General features: G+C 53.4%; 1 protein-coding gene across 5 annotated transcripts; it reads left to right on the forward strand.

The window, feature by feature from the left end:
• The first annotated feature begins 681 nt into the window (after nt 1–681).
• On the forward strand, nt 682–20,617 carry PITX2 (paired like homeodomain 2). 5 transcript variants are annotated; one of them, XM_070609385.1, is made up of 5 exons: nt 685–1,271; nt 5,047–5,102; nt 5,547–5,684; nt 16,692–16,897; nt 19,364–20,617. In XM_070609385.1, exons 2-5 carry the CDS (start codon nt 5,057–5,059, stop codon nt 19,925–19,927), a joined length of 954 nt encoding a protein of 317 aa, XP_070465486.1. In that variant the 5' UTR covers nt 685–1,271; nt 5,047–5,056; the 3' UTR covers nt 19,928–20,617. The 5 variants fall into 5 exon arrangements, with proteins under 5 accessions (XP_008514806.1, XP_070465486.1, XP_070465487.1 ...); XM_070609386.1 differs by lacking the exon at nt 685–1,271 and adding an exon at nt 3,875–4,911; XM_008516584.2 differs by lacking the exon at nt 5,547–5,684 and having other exon boundaries at nt 682–1,271.
• The last annotated feature ends 553 nt before the right edge of the window (nt 20,618–21,170 follow it).

Consider the following 21,170-nt stretch of genomic DNA (forward strand, 5'->3'; position numbering starts at 1 on the left):
ATATCCGTGACCCGGGGTGAACTTGTTGAGTGTAGGTACAGCAGAGGAAATTCTAGACTCTGAGGCCGGAGCCTTGTCCAGCACAATCCCTTGGTGTACAGCGGTCGGGGCCCGGCGGGCCCACCTGCGCGCGGCCCCCGGGTGGAGCGTGCCTGGTCCCCTCGCCTTGACCTCGGGCGCCGCGTCCAGGCCGGCTGTGATGGGCCAAGCAGCCCGGCCTTCCCCGCTAACTAGTCTCGCTCGCTTGCTGACTGCTGTCGCCCTCCCATCTTCTGCCCCCTCCCCTCACCCCACTTTTCCAAATTTCTCCTCAGTCATCCCCTCTCACTCCCACTACGCCCACCTTCCCTCCAGCCTCACGTGGGGCCCTCACAGCCCCCATCCCCGCCTCGAAACTCCTCGTTTCTGTGACCTCTTCCTTCAACTCTGCAGGCCTGAAAGGTCACACGCAGGCACAGTCATACACCCCACATGCCTCGCCCCAAACAAACCCATGCATCCTGTTCTTTGTTCCAGGTCTTGGGTCACTTTCCCTGTCCCTTCCCCTCTGTCAGTCCTGGTTTGCTCCCCAGAAGTACAGTTCGGCGCCCTGGCACGCCCCCTCTGATTTATTAGAGCTCCCGGTCTGGCGCAGATTCCTCTCCCTTCGCCTCCATCCCATCCTCCCTTCTCGTCCTCTTTTCCACAGTGGGAGTGCGTGCGCCTGCCGCTCGGCGGCTCCTCTCTCAGTGCCCTGCCCGGCTCCCTCTCCTGCTTTCGCCCTTCCGGGCTCTTCCCTGGTTCCCGACTCCTCGGCCCGCCGCATCCACCCCTCTGCCCTGCCTCGCTCCCCGTGGCCCCTGCCTTGCCCCCCGCGCCCGCCCAAGCGCGGTGCTGCTCCTTGATGTCCCGCCGCGAAGCGGGGCTCGGCCGCCAGCCCGCCCGCCCGCCACTGTGCAGTGGAGTTTGGTGGAATCTCTGCTGACGTCACGTCACTCCCCACACGGAGTCGGAGCTGAGCGAAGAGAGAGGGATGAGAGCGAGGGAGGGGAGAGAGAGTGCGAGACCGAGCGAGAAAGCTGGAGAGGAGCAGAAAGAAACTGCCAGTGACGGCTAGATTCCGGAGGCCACCGCGCACCAGTGGACGCCCTCGGCACTTGGCACCCCCGGGAGCCCCGCAGTCCTCTCGGCCCGGCTTTCGGGCGCTTGCGGTGCAGCCGGCGCCTCGGCTCGCTGGAAATCTCCCCGGGAAGCGCTGGGACGCGGAGACAGCAGCTCTCTCCCGGGAGCCGGTAAGTGGAGGCCGTCTCTTCCCGCAGGGATGTGAAATAATGCGAGTTTGGAAATTTGTTCCACTTTGGGGAATCTTCACCGTAGGTGATTTGTGGCTGTTGGGGCTGCCTTTCCCCCGAGGTAACGCAGTTGGCAAACAGATCTTGCAAAGCTCTGTTCCTTTCGTCCCCAGTCACAGACACTAACAATCTATGGGGTGCTGAAGTCGAGTGGGAAGCGAGACCATGGCTGGCATTTAAAACGAGGTATCTTCCCTTAAATCTCGGTGCCAACACTACAGGGACAAATCCTCAGGCCGAGGATTAGCATTCTCAAGATAAAGGGCCGGGTACAAAGTTTCAGCTACTGGAAGATTAGCCCCCTTCCCATTGTTACCAATTGGAAAAAAGATTCCATCTTAACTGGCAGTTAGTGACCTCTCAGGCCCAAGCGAATTACCTGGAAGCCGGGCCTGGATGCCAAGCTCACACAATTACTTTGGATTATAAATCCTTTAAATTGATCACCATCAACTCCAATCTTGCACTTCAGGGGATACATTTTAAATGGGTGCAGGGGACAGGATAATTCCCCAGCTGTCCAATAAGAAAAAATATTATGATTCTAAATCTGAGAAATACCTTTTTCTTTTTATTCCGACTTAATGCCTTTACTTTCCTAAGCAATTTAGAGATCAAACCATCATAGGGTAGTGTGATTTTTACTCTTTTTTGTGTGAATGTTATGTGTTACCAAAGTAAACTAAGAGGGAAAACATTTTTACTCCTAGAAATTAAAATAATGTAAGAATTCATACATTCTGAAAGTTTTTTTGAAAAATTCATCTGATTTAGAGAGATTTCCTTTGTATCCTTTGTAGGTCATTAATAAGAATTAAAGATGGTTTTAATATCATCTTGGAGGAAATTCAGCTAAAATTCAAGTACCAATTATGTCAAGGAAACAAAGCACTTAAGCAAAATAAATTGAGGATTTTTGTTGATGGAACATAAAATAAGCATACAAGGTTCCAGTAATCAAACTTTCCCTAAAAATTAAATAGCTAGTTCATTTACGCAATGTTTTACTTTACCTCAGCAAAACTACACTTAAATTATTCAGGTGCTTTGTTCCTCAAGTTGAGCACGTTTGTCTTCAAGTGTTCCGAAAGCATCAATATTAATTGGTTTAAAAGAAGGCTTAAACTGGTAAAATACAGAACTGTGTTAAGCAGTATTTTAATTTCCTTAAATGAACACCCACTGCAGATTAATTTACTGGCTAATCGCACCAATTTAGTTCATTTAAAACATATGTTCTCATGCTGTTTATTTTTAAACTTTCCTTTAAAGATTTTTTTATGGAGTAACAAAGTGAATGGAAAGAGGGGAAATGTGCAAGGATTTGGAATTATTAAAATTATATTTTTCCTGCAATTTCATCTTAGGGCAATCATCAGAAATCATTTTTAAGCAAATCGTTTTATTGCTTAGGGCTGGCCTGCCTGCCGTGGCCAGGGCGGTTCAGTGTGCTCTGTTAGCTGTCTACCTCTTTTTATCGTGCTCACAATAGTAAACTCAACTTGGCCAAAACAAGAGTGCCTGGCATATACAGTCCAACCGGACATGAACTTTGGGGGTGAGAACAACTTCCCATCAAGAAAAGTTGTGCATCTTAATTTGTGAGATTACCCATCGAAGCCAGTCCCCAAGTCCGGCAGCCAAATTTGTCTTGTCAGACTTGTCTTGACAGGGCAAGTTTAAGGATCAGTAGGCGGGAAGTGGAGGTCTCTTTTAAAAAAATTATCTTCTCCAGTTAATCAGACTCAATTCGTCTCGTAGGCCTGGTCATTATATGGAGCAAAAAAATGCAAGTCTCAGGGCTCATTTTGACTGCAAAATAAATCCCTCAGTCACAAGGACACTAGGAGGGAGCTAAGGAACACGCCTGGACCTTCTTTTCAGTGCTCAGAGCGGAGTTCTTGAAGATTTGTTTTGTATTGCTTTGTTTGGTCTTCAGCACTGAAGCTTGGGAGTTGGGCGAGAATGTGTAATAATTGACTGACTTTACCCTGAGCGACCCAATCTTTTTCTTTTGTATATTTCATTCTTTTAAAAAATAAAAATATTTGCAGTTACCATCTGCAATGCTCTGGTTACCGGCTAATAATGCAGCCAGTTCAGACATTAAAAAAAAAAAAAAAAGATTATCGAAATGATGATGACATGCAAATTTCCCCTGAAATTATCATAAGTAAACATTTGAAGTCTGGACTAATAAAATCCCATCTGTGTTACTTCATATCGAGTTAGTAGAAAGCTGTGATAATGAATTTTGTAATATCTCACGAACAGACATCTCAATCAGGGACTAATCCTGTGATTTTACTGCAGAATCACTAAATCTGGAGCCGCCAAACTGCGACTTCTGGGCCCCGGGGTCTGCAAGGATCGGCAGAGCCCCCGCCCGCGTCCCCGCTACCGGGTGGGGGAGCCGCCTGGCCGTCCCCACACTTGGATCCCCACGCCGCCGCGCGGGGCAGTCCCTCCTCTAGGCAGCGACCTTGGCCAGAGGCCCCCGGGGGCCGGCTCCTACCAGGAGGGGCCGAGGACTGGGGAACCGCGATTCAGGCCAGAGCCAGACCCGCAGCTCCCTGCTCCGCCTCTGCCCCTAGGCCCAGGGGCCAACGCCCGCCCCCACCCCGGCCCTGGCCCGGGGCGCAGGGCGCCCGCCCGCCGCCGGCGTACCCTGGTCAGCGTGGAGCGAGGCCGGCCCCGAGATCGAAAGGCCCTTCTTTCTTTTCTTCTGTCTTTAAGGCAGCCGCGGCTCTTCCACCCACCCTGGCAGAGCCCCTCACCACCCACCTCTCCCGGATTGCCTGTGGCGGAGAGGTGGGGCGCGAGTTGAACGCTTGGCTCGCTGCATTGTGGTTGGAAATTTGAAAAAGCTTTGGTTTGCCGGGGAAGAGAAGGGGGAGGAGAAGGACCCTGGGGGAGCCGTTCCCTCAGAGCCATTTCTCCGTCCTCGGCGGGCAGGAAACCTTCCGGGCACGTTTGCCCTGCTCTCCTCGGTCTCGCTCAGTCCACCTCGCTTCCCTCCTCTGCGATCTTAAATCATACTTTAGGGTAAATAAATGGCCGGCTGAAGATCTCCAGGGAAAAGTGTGGCTAAATATGGAAAAGTGGCTCCTGGTGGATGAGAGGCCCGAAGCCAGCGCGCTCCTGGAACACCCCAGGCCGAGAGCCTTGGAGTCCTTTTCGTTTCAGAATGACAGAAAATCGAGGGGAACCGCAGTCTAGGACAGGAACAAGTTGACTCTGACATTCTACTAATCTTTACTGAGCTCCAACTAACGAACAAGCACTATGCTGAATGGTGGCCTTCGCACACAGCTCCCCAAAGAGAAAGGTCCTGCCCACCACGCCCTAATCTTGCATCTGCAAAGGTTGCCTTCGTGTTCAGACTGGCTTTTCACCCCTGACACAGACACCTTTGTGAGTGATTTCACAGCCCGGGTCCCCAGAACACTGTGGCTTCAGCGGCCAAGAGCCCCTGGACCCATTCGCTGCAGCTCTGGAGAGAAACCCTCTCTCGGCAAACCTTCGGAGGTTTTGGGCCAGGGGCAAGGGTGCGGAGGAGAGTGGCAGCAGAGGCCGTCAGGTTAGAACCCGTCTGAAACGCGCCCGGAGGAGGCGCGGGCATCTGGAGTGGCGGCCGTCCGCCCCGCAGGTAGCCGCCTCCGACCCTGCGCTCGCCGGCCCGCTCCTCACAGCCCTCTTCTCTTCTGTTTTGCAGATAACGGGGGATGGAGACCAACTGCCGCAAGCTGGTGTCGGCCTGTGTGCAATTAGGTAAGACTCGCTTCTCCCGCCTAGATCCCCCGACAGGAGGCCGCGCCACGCGAGGGAGGCGAGAGGGCCCCGGCCCGCGGCGAGGGGCGCTTCCCGGAGGGGCTAGCTTGGGCAGGAAGGAGACCAGACCCAGGCTGCCGGCGGCCTCGCCCCGCGGGGGCTGTGGATGGGGAGGGAGCTGCTCGGCGCGTCGCAAAGTCCCGGGCCCACTTGTCCCGGCGGGAGCCGCAGCAGGCAGGGAGGCGCGAAGGGAATACGCCGCCCTGCGCCGGATTGCCAGAGTCCGGGAGACCGGAGTGCCCTCTGCTCTTCCCCTAACTGGGTCTTTTGCTCTCTGTCCCTCTTTCTCCCCGGTCCTGCCTCCCCCGCCCCCGCCCCTGCTCCTTTCCGCGGCGGTCCGGGGCCGCTCCGTCTCCGCACGTGCGGCGGGCGCGGGCCCCCCAGGCGTGCAGCCGGCCGCCGTTGAATGCCTCTTCTCCAAAGACTCCGAAATCAAAAAGGTCGAGTTCACCGACTCTCCCGAGAGCCGGAAAGAGGCGGCCAGCAGCAAGCTCTTCCCGCTGCAGCATCCCGGCGCCAATGGTAAGGCCGGGAGCGGAGCGCAGGCCGCGCGCCTCCCGCCCGCCTCCCGCCCGCCTCCCGCCTGTAGGCCTCGGCTCAGGAGCGCGCAGGCGAGGCCCCAGACCGGGCCGCGCCTGCTCCTTGAACTTAGACACTTGGCCTCTGGGTGGCACGGGAAGAAGCCGTCCCGGGGACGTTCATTCCTTTCCCCAAATTATACAGCACTCCTGAGACCCAACACCTCTCCCTCTGCCTCTCGCTCTTTCTCGCTCTCCCGGTGTGGCCTGATCGCCTACGCACACCCCAACCTACCTCGGTGCCTCTGGCTGGCGTGGAAAAGTGGTCCAACAGCGACCTCTGTCGCTCGCCGCGTCCCTCTGCGTGCAGGACCGCCAAGGGCGCGCGCGGCCGCGGCAGCTGCCAGCCGCGCCCCGCCCAGGCCTGTGGGTGCGGGGTGTACCGCGGAAGGCGAGCGCGGCGGACTGGTGGCGGCGAAGGTTCGCCGGGCACGGGAGGCGGAGGAGCTGCCAGCAGCCCGCAGAGCCTGAGGGCAGCACTGTGCGCAGCAGCCGAGGGTGGAATGGCGTGTGTGCCCCTGTCGACGCGAACCTACCTGTTGTGCTGGTTGCAGGGCCGTGGGTTTTGGCCATGTCGTTGCTTGATTGGCTGGTTTCAATCTGGACGAGTCAAGGGACATTGCTGCTCAAAGTCTGCAGGATGTGTAAAAGTTAAAACGTGTCCAACCCATTGCTCAGGCCTTTGCTGAATTGAAAGGTCCTTCAGTAGTGTGTGTGTGTGTGTGTGCGCGCGCGCGCGTGTGTAGGGATGAAGGAACAAGCTTTCCCTTAGAATCCATGAAGAAACTCAAATTTACTGTCCCTTCGATCTCCGGGTTTTCCAGGTGCCTTAATAAACAAGTACCGGCCTTAGGAGGTTGTTGACGTTTGATAGCGGGAGGAGACAGATAAAGCCCCCCACAGCCCTCGGCCCCTAACCCTCTCTTTCCGGATCAAAGTGTAAGGATACAAACGTCCTGTGTGCTGGAGGGGGGCGAATTGGGGACCCCTCCAGGTAAATAAACGGTATTACTAAGAAGAAAACAAAGGCTTTGCATTCGGCCTTCCCGGCGAATCTGAGAGAAAAGCATCGTTTGCTGAAACGTATAAAGTGGTCTGAGGCAGACCGGCTTCGACACTACACAGGACCGCGAGTCCTCCTGCTGGGTCAGTTAAACGCTCACTTGTCCCGGATTAACCCCATGGGGTTAAATAGGGCCATGCAGAGATAACGTCGGGTGATTTCTGTCATTAAGACTGTGTTAAATTCTTCTTCTGTTTGATAATCGGTCGTAAAAATAAATTATTAGACCGGAGTATGTTTGGGATATGGTTAAAAATCAAGAGCAGCAGTGACTCCTGCGGAACACGCTTTGTGCGGGTTCAGCCCAGGCTCCAGCCAGACTAGGGGAGCTCCCCGATCGCGCTTCGCACGGGGCGGGCTGGCCGCCGCCAGCGAGGCTGACAGTTCTCGCTGGCAGCTGGAGAGATGCAAAATGTCTCCGCCTACCCCTGCCCCCACCCGGGGTTCCTTGACCCCGGGAATGGTGTTTGAGGACAGGTGGCCTCCGTGCGAGCTGGCGAGGTGGGCCTCCTTCGAGGAGAGGCCTGAGGTGGGCTGGGCCCTAGCGCGTGGGCAAGAAGCGGTGGAGAGGCAGGGAGTCCTGTCTGCTCCTGTCGCAGTCCGGACAGGCGCCCCTGGGCGTTCGCCTTGATAATTAGCAAATAAATAAAGAGCTAGAGATAATGAACGATTGTTTTCTTAACTATTACTTTCAGGCCGGGATTATTTTAGCGCACGTGAAAGGCTCTTCCCCTCCGCCGCCAATAGCCTGTTTTCTACCTTTTGGACCGAAGAAGAAAATTGCTGCCCAAACATGTTTAATGCCATTAATTAAGAAGAGGCATGTGATAGGAAGAAATGCTGAAGATCTAGATTTTGTTGGCTTTTAGGGATCTGGTAGACCCAAAATGTCAAATATGAGTGGGCAAAGCTATAGACTCGCTGAAAGAAGTCTGCTGGAGTCTCCTTTACTGAATATAAGTAAATTTAACGTGCGGAATATGCAAATTCCTGGCCACAGCCTACTTTTAAAAGAAAGAGATTTTTTAAAATAGTTACTTGCTTTTAAAAAGAAAACATGTTTACAGTGACATACGATTTTCAAAAAGGGACCGTGATATTCGATTATTAGCACTACCCTCTCTTAGCCCCCCGAAAACACGGTGTCCGGGCTGAAGACTGAGAACGGTCTCTGAGCGGGCAGGGGCGAGCCTTGGGAGACCTGCGCTCTGCCTCCCTTCCGGAATACCCACTGGGCTCACCCAGCCTGGCTGGAACCGAAATGGGCTAGGGCCGGCGGTCGCCTGGAGACGCCTACGGCCAGGGGTTTGAGAGAGGGTGGAGAGAGGAACGGCTAGGCATTGCAAACGGGTGGAAGAAGAGTTAGCAAGTTGAGAAAGAAAGGGAGGAGGTCCCCTGAGAACATTCCCCTTGAACGGAGGCCCCTGGCTTTTCCTTACTTTGGATGTCCCCAGAGGAGCCTCCGTTTTGCAGAATTCAAAAAATGGTCTTGACTTTCAGGACTGATCCTCCCCTGGCAGTAAGCCTTTAAGATTCGAGGCGTTGGCTCTGAATTCCGGGGTGAAATCGGCCTGAGCTGCTGTCCAGTGGTGCCCGATCTGGCCTGAGCGACCAGACCTGGGGCGGGCACCTCCGCCAGGCCTCCCCCAGCAACGCCATTAATTTTTAAATAGCTTTGTCAACGTGAATGGGCTGAAAGTGTTCGACCAAGGTCCCTGGTGGGCACAGATTTCCTTTTCTTGGGAGGGGCACTCCACGGCCCCTTGCGACGCCCCCAGCGCTACACACGACACACGGCCTCCACGCGGCAGTCGCTCGGGCCGGGTCTTCGTCACAGGACCCGGGCTAAACCTGACGCCTCGGCGGTCTCAGACCCCTCGCTCTTTCAATCAGCAAATGTTTACCGAGCACTGTGTGGATTCCTAATATACCCTCTGAAAGCAAATAAGCCGGTTTCCCTCTGCCCTAAAAAGCGACTTTCGGGCTGAAGAGGACACCGGCAGAGCGGCCCAGGCGTCTCTGGCGACCTCCACCCGGGCTGCGGGGGCAGCGCTGGGCCGGCGCTGTGGGCAGGAGAGCACGTTGGAGAGGGTGGGGCGCTCTCCGTGCGCAGGCGGGGGACGCGGGCCTGCGGGGGGCGCGGGGTCCGAGGACCAGGCAAAGGGGGAGGGGAGCTGACTACGGAGGGGTTTCCGTGTTCTTTTTTGCCCCTACCCCCGCCAATCTTCAGCTTATTGGCAGAAACGGCCTCTCTGTTTTGTGGGATTTTCCCCAACCCTGGGCATTGCACCAGTGGCCCCAGGCAGGCCATCCCTGCGGTCCTCGCCTGCAGAGCTGCAGAGGCGGTCCTGCAGGTCGCGGCCCTCGTGCTGCCGGCGCGCGCTCGGAGTTTCCCGAGGCCGGTTGGGCTGTGATGCGGCACCGCCCGCTGTTAATATATGCGGCGGTCGTTAGGGCGGCTCCGGGGAAAAGGGAATGTATAACGAAAGCTTATTCGTGAGCAGGAATATACTAATGGAACAATCTGATGTCTTCTTAATCCTATGTAAAAAGCTTTGTCGTCTTCCTAATATTGACTGAATGGGTAATTAATGGCTCTTCATCTAGGCGAATACCCTGTAATCCAAAGATAGGCAAAAGACAACAAGCCCGAGGTAGAAGACAAAAGGCCCAACTGCGCCCCCCTGCCCCGCCACCAGGGTCTCCAAATGGGAACGTTTCCTCTCAGGAGAGCAAGGCAGGAGTGGAAACACACACGGACCTTTCCCGGGCTAGACTTAGCCACGGACCCTGGCGCCTAGCTCAGGTCTCCTCCACCCCGTCTTCCTCCCATCGGTCCTTCTCTCTGCGTTTCTTTCTTCTCAACCCCTCCAGGAAGTCCCCCTCTCAGCCGCCCCCGCCCCGTGGCCCTAACCAGCATCTTTTCGTCCAAAGCCCCCATCTTTCATTTGGGGAAGTGGTTTATGGCGGACCAACACATAAGGTGCTTAAAAGGCTCAGTCAAAGGCTCAGCTCCTTTCTGATCCAGGTGCAGACTCCTTTTACAACCCAAGACAGAGAGCCTGCAGGAGCAAGGTAGCTGGAAGGGGAGGGACGAAATTATTAGGAGAGAGAGCACACAAAATTGTGCCTATGTGTTGAAGACCGATCGGGAGTGACGGAGTCGTTGCGCGGATCTGACACGAAGAGTGCCCAAGATTCTCCTAGCGTGTTTTTAAACAGGCTGACATTTTAATTTAAACCTTTAGAAGTAATATATTACTTGGGTTACTACAATGAGGTGGGTTTCTTTCTTTTCTTCTTCTTTTTTTTTTTTTTTTTTTGGTCAGCTGACAGCTTTTAAAATATTATTTCGCTAGGGAAATAAAAGCTTCATCTCAGATTATAGGTGGGTATTTTTGGATTTATGTGATTTATGGTCACCATGACAACTAATGCTGAATGTTAGCCACCAGCATATCTGGGAGAGGGAAGACAGAAAGAAGGGAGAGCAAGAGAAATAGAAAAGGGAGACGGACATGGGCTGGAGAGGAAGAAATAGAAGAGCGTTTTAATCCAATTGTTGGGTGTTTTGTTTTAAGTGACTTTAGTCAGTCTCTTCCCACTTTTCTCTCTCTGGACGTGGATACTGCTGTTTATCTCATTCTCATTTCTCTCTTTCTTTCTCTCTCTCTTTCCCCTACACCCAACACGCACTTATATCATTCTCTTTATTTTACTTAACACGACGAGTTGCGTTCCAAGATTAAATGAGCACCTGAGAAACCTGTAGCGTTAGCATGCTAATGAAAAGAGACATTACAGCCTGTGGGTCTAGCGATTTCAGCAGCCCCCTCCTCCTCGCCTCCTCTAATCCTTCGCTCTTCTCTTCACCTGCCCGTGGGAGCTGGGTATCTCCCCCGCCACTCGACCCCCCTTCCCCAGCCAGTTACCCCAAACCTCAAGTGGTTGAGTGTGTGGGACAGAAATATGGGTACCATTTGCAGGGATCCAGAGAGGATGGGTGCTGCGCAGTACATCTACAGACATCTGATTCAGAAAAGAATCCGCCCCTTTTTACAAAGTAGCACTTGTTTATTCCACTTAGGGAATGGTGGGAAAAATCAGCCACAGGGAAGCCGTTAATTTCTGGGTGCTTCGGCTTCATGGCTAGGGTGATGGAGCGGCAAGGGGGCCCTTTCCAGCTTGATTTGTGTGAAGAGAAAAGCCTGGCAGAGGAAGGCGGGGAGGAAAGGCCACCTCTTGGGCAGGGTGCAAGGTCTCCCTCTGACCTCTGCGCCTTACACCCACACGCGCACACACTCACGCCTGTCACGTGTCTCCGAGCTGAATCCGGGCGGCCTCGTCCTTGAGCTAGTCTGGACCGGAGCAAGACTCCCATCCCTCTACGGCCTGACAGCCCACGGAGACATCTAACTGAGCCATCTTCCAGGTGAGCTTTGAGGACAGATGTTTTCCAGAAGTCGTGGATCGCTTGATTGGGTCCCAGTCCACACCCGGGCCGCCGCAACCGCGAGTTTGGCCGCGCAGTCCAACCAATCTCGCCGAGATGGCCAGAGGGGCTTCGCGCAACTAACACTAAGGAGTGTGAAATTGAATAAGACTTTAAGACTGGTAATCGGTGGAAATACCAGCTCGAAACACGCCTGACCCCGTGTCACGCATTTCCCTCCTCAAGGGTCTTTCATTGAAAGAATAAGCAAGAAAACCCAATTGAGAGGATCACTGGTGTCTTCGGACTGGACAACCCAAACTGGCGCTGGGCTTCATTTCCTCCCCCCCACGAAGCCCTGCAGCCCCTTCAGCTTCCCTGAACCGACCACGGTGACTTTCTCCGGAGTGAAAATTTCTGTGATGGAGGCTGAAGTCATAGTAATTCTACAACGAAAGAGTGTATGGGTATGTGGGGGGGACGGGAAGGTGACCGTAGTGCTGACCCCACAAAATACATGAGATTTCTTTACTTCCAACTCCTTCCTTGTCAGTACTTTCTATACCTGTAAACCCACAAGTTTTTTTGTAGATTAAATCTCCAAAATTGCCCACCACCGCAATTTCATTGAAAAGCGTTTCTCATCTCCCCACTACACACTTGCTTTTCCCCATGTAGACTTTTTATGTTAGTGTCCTCCTACCACCTGTGGAGTGAACCCCGTTGGGCCTGGGCAGGGTGTCACTCAATCTCACAGTGTGTGAAGTCATTAGTTGATTAGAAAAGAGTGGGACTCTGGCTGGAAAGATGCAAAGAAATGCCTCACTGGCTCAGTTGTTTAGAGAGTTGGTGGTGGGGAGGATATATTCTGGATGTGTATATCTACAGATAGATGAGAGAGAGAGAGAGAGGGAGATACGGTTTTGTTTTTACTTTGGTTCTCCAGATAATTGTCTTTATTCTCCACTTGGCTTTGCAATGGATTGACTCAATTTAAGATTCCTTGTCTTTCTAGCCTTTTAGGCTGCCTGAAGATGACCAGCACCTCCAAAATCTCCCACACTTTAGCTCTATGGGAAGCTGTCACTTGTCCTTGGGTTTTTCACTCACTTTGGAGGCTGGGTTAGGTCCTCCATAGAGGGTATTTGCCATAATGAAAGTTCTGTTAGTCTAGCAGAGCCACGAGCTTAAATCAAAATTCTGTGGGTTTAATGAAAGATGGGCTTAAAAATCTGTATGGCTCTGTGGAGCTTCTCAGCTCTCCCTAGCAAGGAGTTTTGAAACCCTGAGCCACCATCAAAAATTGCAGCTCTGGAGTTTGAACCTTGAAGAAACAAGGAAAAAGGTACGCTCACTATGGTGAAGCACTCATTCCTTGCTGTGATGGAGTTTCTTCCTGAAATGAGGCTTTAAGAGTTTGGTATTGTGGGGATCGAAGCTATGCTGAGGTTTAAAAGGAGAAGCTGGAATATGATTAGTAAACACATTGGGCAGAAAAGAGCTGGATTCATATTGACTTCGTTATAGGTCATTGGCTGGCAGTGCAATGGGAGGAAATATTTACTTTACACATATACTTTATGATCTTGGGCGAATTAGAGGAAATTCAATAAGAAAACAGCTAGAAACATTTAAAACCCTTATTTAAGAGACTTAAGCAAATTAGAGTCTTATCAGATTAAAAACCACTACAAATGTAAGAGCATTGTCTTCGGTGAAACACTGTGGGGTCTGAGACGAAGCTTCTCCGCCAAATCTCAGGGATAAAATGCGTCATTTAAGCACTAGATAATGAGCAGAATGTAAATTAATTTAACCTTCTTTACCAACAGGCTGCTGGTGTAATATGTATAATTTAGTGATAAGATTGCAGGACCTAATATAGCTGGATGTGTGAGCCTCAGCTAATGCAGACCTGTCTCATGGGGACGTGTTCTGCTCTGAGCAGGTGTGTGTAAGTGTGGAATGGGGTAAAGTCGAATAAAAGGTCAAAAACAGTGATACCGATTTAAAGCTTACTACAAAGAAAGTTTCCCTTCATAGCTAAATTCTTCTTAAAGTGGGGTGACACTTGTGGGGAAAGACTGAAGAACAAGTCTCATTTGGTTCCTTGCTCTGCTCTCAAGCATGTCTAAAATGGGGGAGGAGTTGTAGATAGGATTTGGTGGGGAGAGAGCAGGGCAAAGGAGAGACACATAGGTTACAAACATATCTGTGGTCAGCTTCAACCACCCTGCCCCAGACTGAATGTTTCCCAATCTTGTGAACAAGGACAAGGAGGGGGTTTTCTGAAGACACCTCATACTGGCGTTGCAAATCATTGACTGTAATGTCAAACAAATACACATTGAGGGATGATAACACTAACTCCACAATAAAGCCATCGCCAATGCAGAAACCCGGCGGAGATTAGTTTGTGCTCCCTGGCTGACCTAAGCTGGAGGACAAAGGACTTTCAAGACTTATTTTGGATATGTTTGAACTTCTTTCTTTAATTTCTTTGGAAACTAAATTTCTTTGGAAATAGCGCTGTAAAGAGTTGCATGTCCCCAAAGGTGGTTTCTCCTTGTTTCCTATAAATGCACAAGGCTTTGCATTTCCTAGCTGCCTGCTCTCCTAGGCTTTGCTCTTCCTGCACACCCTGCCCGCTTGGACTTTAATGATTCGAGACAGCCTTGAGCTCCCTAGGACAAGAAAATGACTTAAAAATTATCCTTGAAATTGGTTATTTGGCAACACTCTTAATTGTATGGAAATTCATTAAAGCATATTTTATATATAATTAGCTCAAGGTTGTTGATTCTACAGGCTTTATGGATTTGAATCTGATTGATAATAAAGTAAACAAGAGAGTCGAATTTAAAGCGTGGCTCTCCCTCGGGTTAGGATGAGCTTAATACAGAGTACAAGGAATTTGAAAGATCTAGGATATGTGTCTTAATCAACGTTAAGTAGAATGTATAAGCTTTCAGCATTTTGAAAATGCTGGGTTAGGGTTTCTATTCTATTGTGTATTTTCTGTCTGGGGACTAATAAGCATTACAGAGAACGTGATCTGAGGCGACTTTTTATTCTTGTATAAATCCAGAGTGAACCACCAAACAGTTGTTCGTTTAAAGTCAAGGTAATTTTCTTTTGACGGACCCATTTGCTTCTCAATTTCTAATTTATTAGCCTGCCTTCTCGGGGCTCTGTCTTCTTTGCAATTAAAGTAAAGCTTCTTCAGATTAGCGCTGCGTTCACTTGACAGGCTGTTTGGAAAATTTAAGATCGGAGAGGTGATTTGTTGGTGTTTTTTAGATGTTCTGGTTTTAAGTAGCACGTCTCCTTTCCATACAGGGGGAGAAAAACACCTCTCAATTGGAAATGGATGTAGTGAGACACAAGCGGTGGTGGGGGGGGGGGAGTGAGGGGGGGAGCGGGGGAGGTGTTGATTCTTGTACCTTTTAGCCCTCGACCTTTCCTCTCTCCTTTCTGCCGAACCTTTTACTCCCAGCCTCAGCTTTCCACCTCCCAGCCCGAACTAAAAGCCGGATCGTCTTTGGCCCGGCTGGAGCAGAATTCCCGGGAGCTGGCCCGGTAGACTCAGTAGGCGCCCCGAGGTATAGCCCGGCCCCGCAGCGCTGATAGGTGCAGACGGGACTGTCTCTCCGCCGCCGCTCGGGGCCTCCTGATTGGTGCCGAGCCACGCCACTCCCGCCCGGCGGAGGGTGAGGGCGGAGGCGGAGGCGGGGAGGGCCGGGGCGGGCCGCGGCCGAGTGACGTCTCGGCACCAGGAAGCCCGCCTCTGGTTTTAAGATGTTGGGCCAACAGGGAAGCGCGGAGCCGCAGAGCTGGTCCGTCGCTCGCCCGGGTGCCAGGAGCTGAGCTGCGGCGAGGCCCGGCCGGAGCTCGACGGCCCGAGGGCTGCGCGTGTGCGCGCCGCGGAGGGGGCGACCCGAGGCCCACGCCGCCGCCGCCGCCGCCGCCGCGGGGGATCTAATATCAGCTACCTGTCCCTGTCACTCTTGACACTTCGCTGTCAGGGCTGCGGCGCGGGGGGCGGGCAGACGCGGTCGGCGTTAGCTTTCCTCATTGGAGGGGTACGTGGGGAGGGAGGGAGGGAAGAAAGGGGTCTTTGCCCACTCTTGTTTCGCTTCGGAGCTTGGAAATCTGCTCCCCAAAGACGCTCGGCGCTGTGCCTTCCTGCCCACATCCCCATGTCTCCGTTCGCCCGCTGACTCGCGGCCGCCGGACCCTTTCGCTCGAGCCTTCCGAAGGAGACTGGGCCCGCTCGGCTGCAGGACCCGGCAGGGGTTGTGTCCCTGGCTCTGCCCGCGGCGGCCACGGCGGCGACACTCCGCGCCTAGAGCGCAACGCGGAGCAGGCGGCGGGGTTCGGCGGGGCGGCAGCTGGGGCCTCGCAGGGCGGCGCGCTCCTTCGTCCATGAGCTGCATGAAAGGCCCGCTGCACTTGGAGCACCGAGCCGCAGGGACCAAGCTGTCGGCTGCCTCCTCGTCCTCCTCCTGTCACCATCCCCAGCCGCTGGCTATGGCTTCGGTCCTGGCTCCCGGTCAGACACGCTCGCTGGACTCTTCCAAGCACAGGCTGGAGGTGCACACCATCTCAGACACCTCCAGCCCCGAGGCCGCAGGTAAGGCGCCGCCGGCCCGTGGATACCCCCGCCCCGCCGCCTCGCGCCGCTCGACCCTTCTGGCCCCCAAGGAAGTCGGCCCCTCCTCGGGGAGGCGTGGTGGGAGTGGTCGTCCAGCTCTCTCCCCGCAGAACTTCCGGAGCCAGGGTCCCTTACGCTCTACCTCAACCGCTGGCTGGGATGGCGCAGACGGCGTGGGCCATTCTTCGGCCCTCCCTATTCCTACCCTGGCCTCCCTTCTGTTTCCTGGATCACAAAAATCCGAGCATCTCCATTCAGGGACGTTCAGAGGCCACCCCCCTATCCCCCACCCGGTCCTTGGTCTCTTCTTGGTTTTCAGCTCCCGAGAAGCTCCGCTTGTTAGAAAAATATTTCTAAAACTACGCCTCAGAAGAAGAGGTGGTTTTTCTAAAGGGCGGAGGAACTTGGGTGCTTAACCGAACCCCGAAGTCCACCTTTTCTAGCCTTGCGACACCGCATCGAAATCTGAGTTTTCTTCCCGGGGCGCTGCAAAACGCGCGCGCGTGTGTGTCCCCAGAGATTTGGCGTGTCTGGGCAGAGGCGTGTAAATATCCTTGAAAGCACAGGCTATAAAAATGAGCGTGCCGTCGCAGTGAGATAAACATGTAAATAACGCGTGCGGCTCCGGGGGAGGGGGAGACGGGGCGCGCACACCCACGCTGCCGGCTGCGCGCCCCGCGCCGCCGCTCGCTCTCCGCCGGCACAGGCGCCCTGCTCGTCCCGGCCTGCGCCGCGGGTCCGGTTGGAACTCCGGGTTGCAGGTGGGCACGCTGATCGGAATCTTGGTGTGTTTCGTTTTCAGAGAAAGAGAAGAGCCAGCAGGGAAAGAATGAGGACGTGGGCGCCGAAGACCCGTCCAAGAAGAAGCGGCAACGGCGGCAGCGAACTCACTTCACCAGCCAGCAGCTGCAGGAACTGGAGGCCACTTTCCAGAGGAACCGCTACCCGGACATGTCCACGCGCGAAGAAATCGCCGTGTGGACCAACCTTACGGAAGCCCGAGTCCGGGTAGGAGCCGGCACGGAGCCTGAGGGGGCTACAGGGGGGTGGTGTAGAGATGCAGGCTTGCAGCGCAGGAGGAGTGTGGAAGGCAGCGCCGGCCCAGAGGGCGCGGGCGGGTGTCTTAGCGCAGGCAGGCGGCCTCCCGGCGGCCCCGGTTGCGAGGTTACAGCTCCCCCTTCCGAGGCCGGCCGTGGGCCTGGCGCAAGCGCCCGGAGCGGCACCGCTCCCGGCCCCGCCGCCCAGCGCCCTCCCCAACTGGGCCGCGTGGCATTCCCCTGCGCAGGGCATTGTGTTCCCGGCTTGCAGTCGCCAGACGAGCGCTAATAAAATCCCTACCAGGCCAGAAACCGAGAACAGGCTCCAACCTGTGCGCCTTAACAAGGAAAACCCGCCAGAGACATGCAAGGGTTGGCCTTCCCTGAGAAGCTTTCGCGCCCGTCCTGGCCCGGCCTTTTCTCTACTCGTCTCCTCCTCCTCACACCGGCTTTGTGGATTGTCGGCCATTCAGGTCTTTCCCACACCCTACCCCCTGATTTTGTGATCTCTGGAAGCAATTTTAATACACACTACTGTCTTCCTAGTCCTCTTAGAAGGAAAAAGAAAAAAGACTTTTCGGTTTGGTTTATCTTTTCTCAGGAGATTCTTACACCCTTCTCCCAATTATAATAGTTTTATCAAAGAAAGAGCTTACCTTTGTAGCCAATCTGTGCTCTATGCATTAGCAAAAATGAACTTAATTACCCAGGAGCAACATCCTGGTTTGTGCTAGTCAGTGGAAACTCCAAGTTTGTTAGGATTCTGGAAGCCGAAAACACACACAGCAGGATCCAGAGGGCTTGCTGTAGAAAAACAAATGCTCTGGATAGAAAAATAGAGCTCCTAGTTAGAGCAGAGAAAGCACAAAGAAGAAAACAGTGTGTAACAATAATGATGAAAAAGAACAAAGACCAAAATGCCCTCCCAAAGCAGAGGGAAGGAAGGCACTCTCTGGCATTTGTGTAGAGTATGAGGCTATGCTGGTGGATAAAAGAGCCGGGATGAAGTAGGAGATGGTTTTAGTTTAACTGCTCAGAGCTAACGCTCCGGCTCGGGCCCCGTAGTTTTGCGCAAGGTCAGCCTTTCGTTAGCTCTCCTGCGCGTCGGGAACCGGCCTCGCACGTACTCTTCTTGTCTGGCCAAAGTTTAGACGGCCTAAGGGAGAAATGGCAAGTAATGAAAATAACGCAATCTGTGGGTTCCCTGGAATCCTTTGGAATAGCCCTCCGCCACCCCTCCGGCTTCTCCGAAGTCCCTCCAAAGTCCCCGCCGCCGCCGCCGCCGCCGCGCTGGGCTCTCGCTCCCTCCCACTGGCTGCCTCCTTCCAGGCCCGCTGCTTCTCCAGCCAAGTGGGAGTGAGGCGTGCTTTTTATAGTAGTCGGGTACAAAGACGCAGGGGGATAAAAAGGAAATGGAGAATGAAAGGGAAAAGGCAAAAAGCGGATTAGGCGGCTGGGTCCGGCTGAGATGTGTAATGTGAAACATCACCGGAGTCAGCTCGGAAATCTCGGGCCAGGCTTCTCTCCAATACACAAAAGCCGCCGTCTGGGGCGACCGGCGGCCCGATGTGGATTGAGAGCGGGGTTGTGGCGGGGCCACCGGCCGCGGGTGGGGGCTGGCCGGGCTGGGCGGTTGCCTGCAAAGCCTAGCAACCGGCCTGGGCCCGGGCGGAGCAGCGCCGGGCGCGGGCCTGGGGTGGACGGAGACGGGGAAGGAGCGGCGCGAAGGCAGGAGGCTGCAGAGCGACCGGTTCAGGGTTCCTGGAGATTTACGTGCCAAGCTGGTGGATTTAATGAGCTGTTGGGGAGGTGGTCTCTTGCTTTTTATTTGGTTATTTCGCTGGGCGAGGAAGGGGGTCGCGGCCCCGGCGCCTGTTGAGGGCGCATCTTCCATGGAGTGGGGGGCGACAGTGGAGGGCTGAGAAGGGAGGGAGGAGCTGTTGGGAGACAGCGGGCCCCTGGTGCCCTCTCGCCCCTTAGTCCTCATCCCTGAGTCTGTGGCTTTGGAGTGGAAGCAGGTTTGCAAGGCGGCCGAGGAAGGGTGGGGAAAGTCCGCTGCCCCGCGTTTATTTTGCAGTAAGTGTTTTTGGACCCCGGGAAGGGCCTGGGTTAGTAAACAAGCCGCCCGCAGGCCGCCAGCCGTTGGGCTGGGGTTTGTGGCGCAGCTCCGAGCCCGGGCGCGCAGGCCTGAGCCGGCCAGGCCTCCCTCGCCTGGTGGGGACTCCGGGCTGGGGACTGCGTGCGGGCTCCGGCAGCGCGGGGCGCCGGGCGGTGGGAGGTGGGGACAGTTGTGGCGGCGAGGGTGTGCGTGTGTGTGCGTGTGTGTGTGCGTGTGTGTGTGTCAGAGAGAGAGGGGTGGCCTCTGGTGCTTTCCAGGATCAAGGTTTTGCTAATCTGATCTGTGGCTTTCGTTTGCTTCCTTGCTCGCCACCCCTAGGTTTGGTTCAAGAATCGCCGCGCCAAATGGAGAAAGCGGGAGCGCAACCAGCAGGCCGAGCTCTGCAAGAACGGCTTTGGGCCGCAGTTCAACGGGCTGATGCAACCCTACGACGACATGTACCCGGGCTATTCGTACAACAACTGGGCCGCCAAGGGCCTCACGTCGGCCTCCCTGTCCACCAAGAGCTTCCCTTTCTTCAACTCTATGAACGTCAACCCCCTGTCGTCTCAGAGCATGTTCTCCCCGCCCAACTCCATCTCGTCCATGAGCATGTCCTCCAGCATGGTGCCCTCAGCGGTCACCGGCGTCCCGGGCTCCAGCCTCAACAGCCTGAATAACTTGAACAACCTGAGCAGCCCGTCGCTGAATTCCGCGGTGCCGACGCCCGCCTGTCCTTACGCGCCGCCGACTCCACCGTACGTTTATAGGGACACGTGTAACTCGAGCCTGGCCAGCCTGAGACTGAAAGCCAAGCAGCACTCCAGCTTCGGCTACGCCAGCGTGCAGAACCCGGCATCCAACCTGAGCGCTTGCCAGTACGCGGTGGACCGGCCTGTGTGAGGCGCCCGCGGCGCTGGGATCCTGGGACCGTGCGGGATGGGGCCGCTGCCCTTGAAAGACTGAGAATGACGCTAGAAGGTCGTGGGCACTAAAGAAAGGGGGAGAAAGAGAAGCTATAGAGAGAAAAAGGAAACCACTGAATTAAAGAGAGCGCTCCTTTGATTTCAAAGGAATTTCCTCAGTGTCTGACATCTTTCACTAAAAGTATTTCCAGCAGTTGCAAGGACACACACAAATGTTTGACTGGATATGACATTTTAACATTACTATAAGCTTGTTATTTTTTAAGTTTAGCATTGTTAACATTAAAATGACTGAAAGGATGTATATATATCGAAATGTCAAATTAATTTTATAAAAAGCAGTTGTTAGTAATATCACAACAGTGTTTTTAAAGGTTAGGCTTTAAAATAAAGCATGTTATACAGAAGCGATTAGGATTTTTCGCTTGCGAGCAAAGGAATGTATATACTAAATGCCACACTGTATGTTTCTAACATATTATTATTATAAAAAATGTGTGAATATCAGTTTTAGAATAGTTTCTCTGGTGGATGCAATGATGTTTCTGAAACTGCTATGTACAACCTACCCTGTGTATAACATTTCGTACAATATTATTGTTTTACTTTTCAGCAAATATGAAAAAATGTGTTTTATTTCATGGGAGTAAAATATACTGCATACAAATCGGTCTGGATTCTTTCTGCCCTCCTCTGTCGCCTGGCCAGGGTTTCTCAGGCACTACCTCCTAAACAAACCAGTTTCCTCTGCCTGCCTAGTTAAACACACAAGGCAGCAGTACTTATTTAAATTTGGTAGAAATAAATTATAGTCATTCATCAGAAACTAAAAAAAAAAAGACACCGCCAGAAAAAAAAGGTTGCAAAGTCTGGTCTTGTCTCCCAGATTTTTCTTTGGCTTAACCCCAGAGGATTCCATTATTGCTAGCAAATCATATAAGAGACAAAGAAGAAAGGAAAAAGAAATTTAGAAAGTAGGCCAGCTTGGAATGACGCTCAAGTTTACTTCTGTTTGGGGGAGGGGGGGCTGTGCCTCCAGTAAATTGCCCTGGAAAAGTCTGTAAGTACACATGTACATTTATATACATTCCTCTCAAGAGGAATACATCTATAATAAGTTTACAAGGAAACACCTCCAGTTCAAAATATTTGGGCCTCCACGTTTATCTTTCAGGCTTAAGTAGAGAGATTCTTCATGTTATATTGCATTACTATTTCCA

Source organism: Equus przewalskii, chromosome 2, assembly GCF_037783145.1.
Source record: "Equus przewalskii isolate Varuska chromosome 2, EquPr2, whole genome shotgun sequence".
NCBI classification, from domain to species: Eukaryota; Metazoa; Chordata; class Mammalia; order Perissodactyla; family Equidae; genus Equus; species Equus przewalskii.

Coding starts and splice junctions, on each gene's coding strand:
- PITX2 (XM_008516583.2), top strand. CDS start 15,661: ATGAGCTGCATGAAAGGCCCGCTGCACTTGGAGCACCGAGCCGCAGGG. Junction 15,869..16,691: donor CTCCAGCCCCGAGGCCGCAG/GTAAGGCGCCGC, acceptor TTTCGTTTTCAG/AGAAAGAGAAGAGCCAGCAG. Junction 16,898..19,363: donor TTACGGAAGCCCGAGTCCGG/GTAGGAGCCGGC, acceptor CGCCACCCCTAG/GTTTGGTTCAAGAATCGCCG.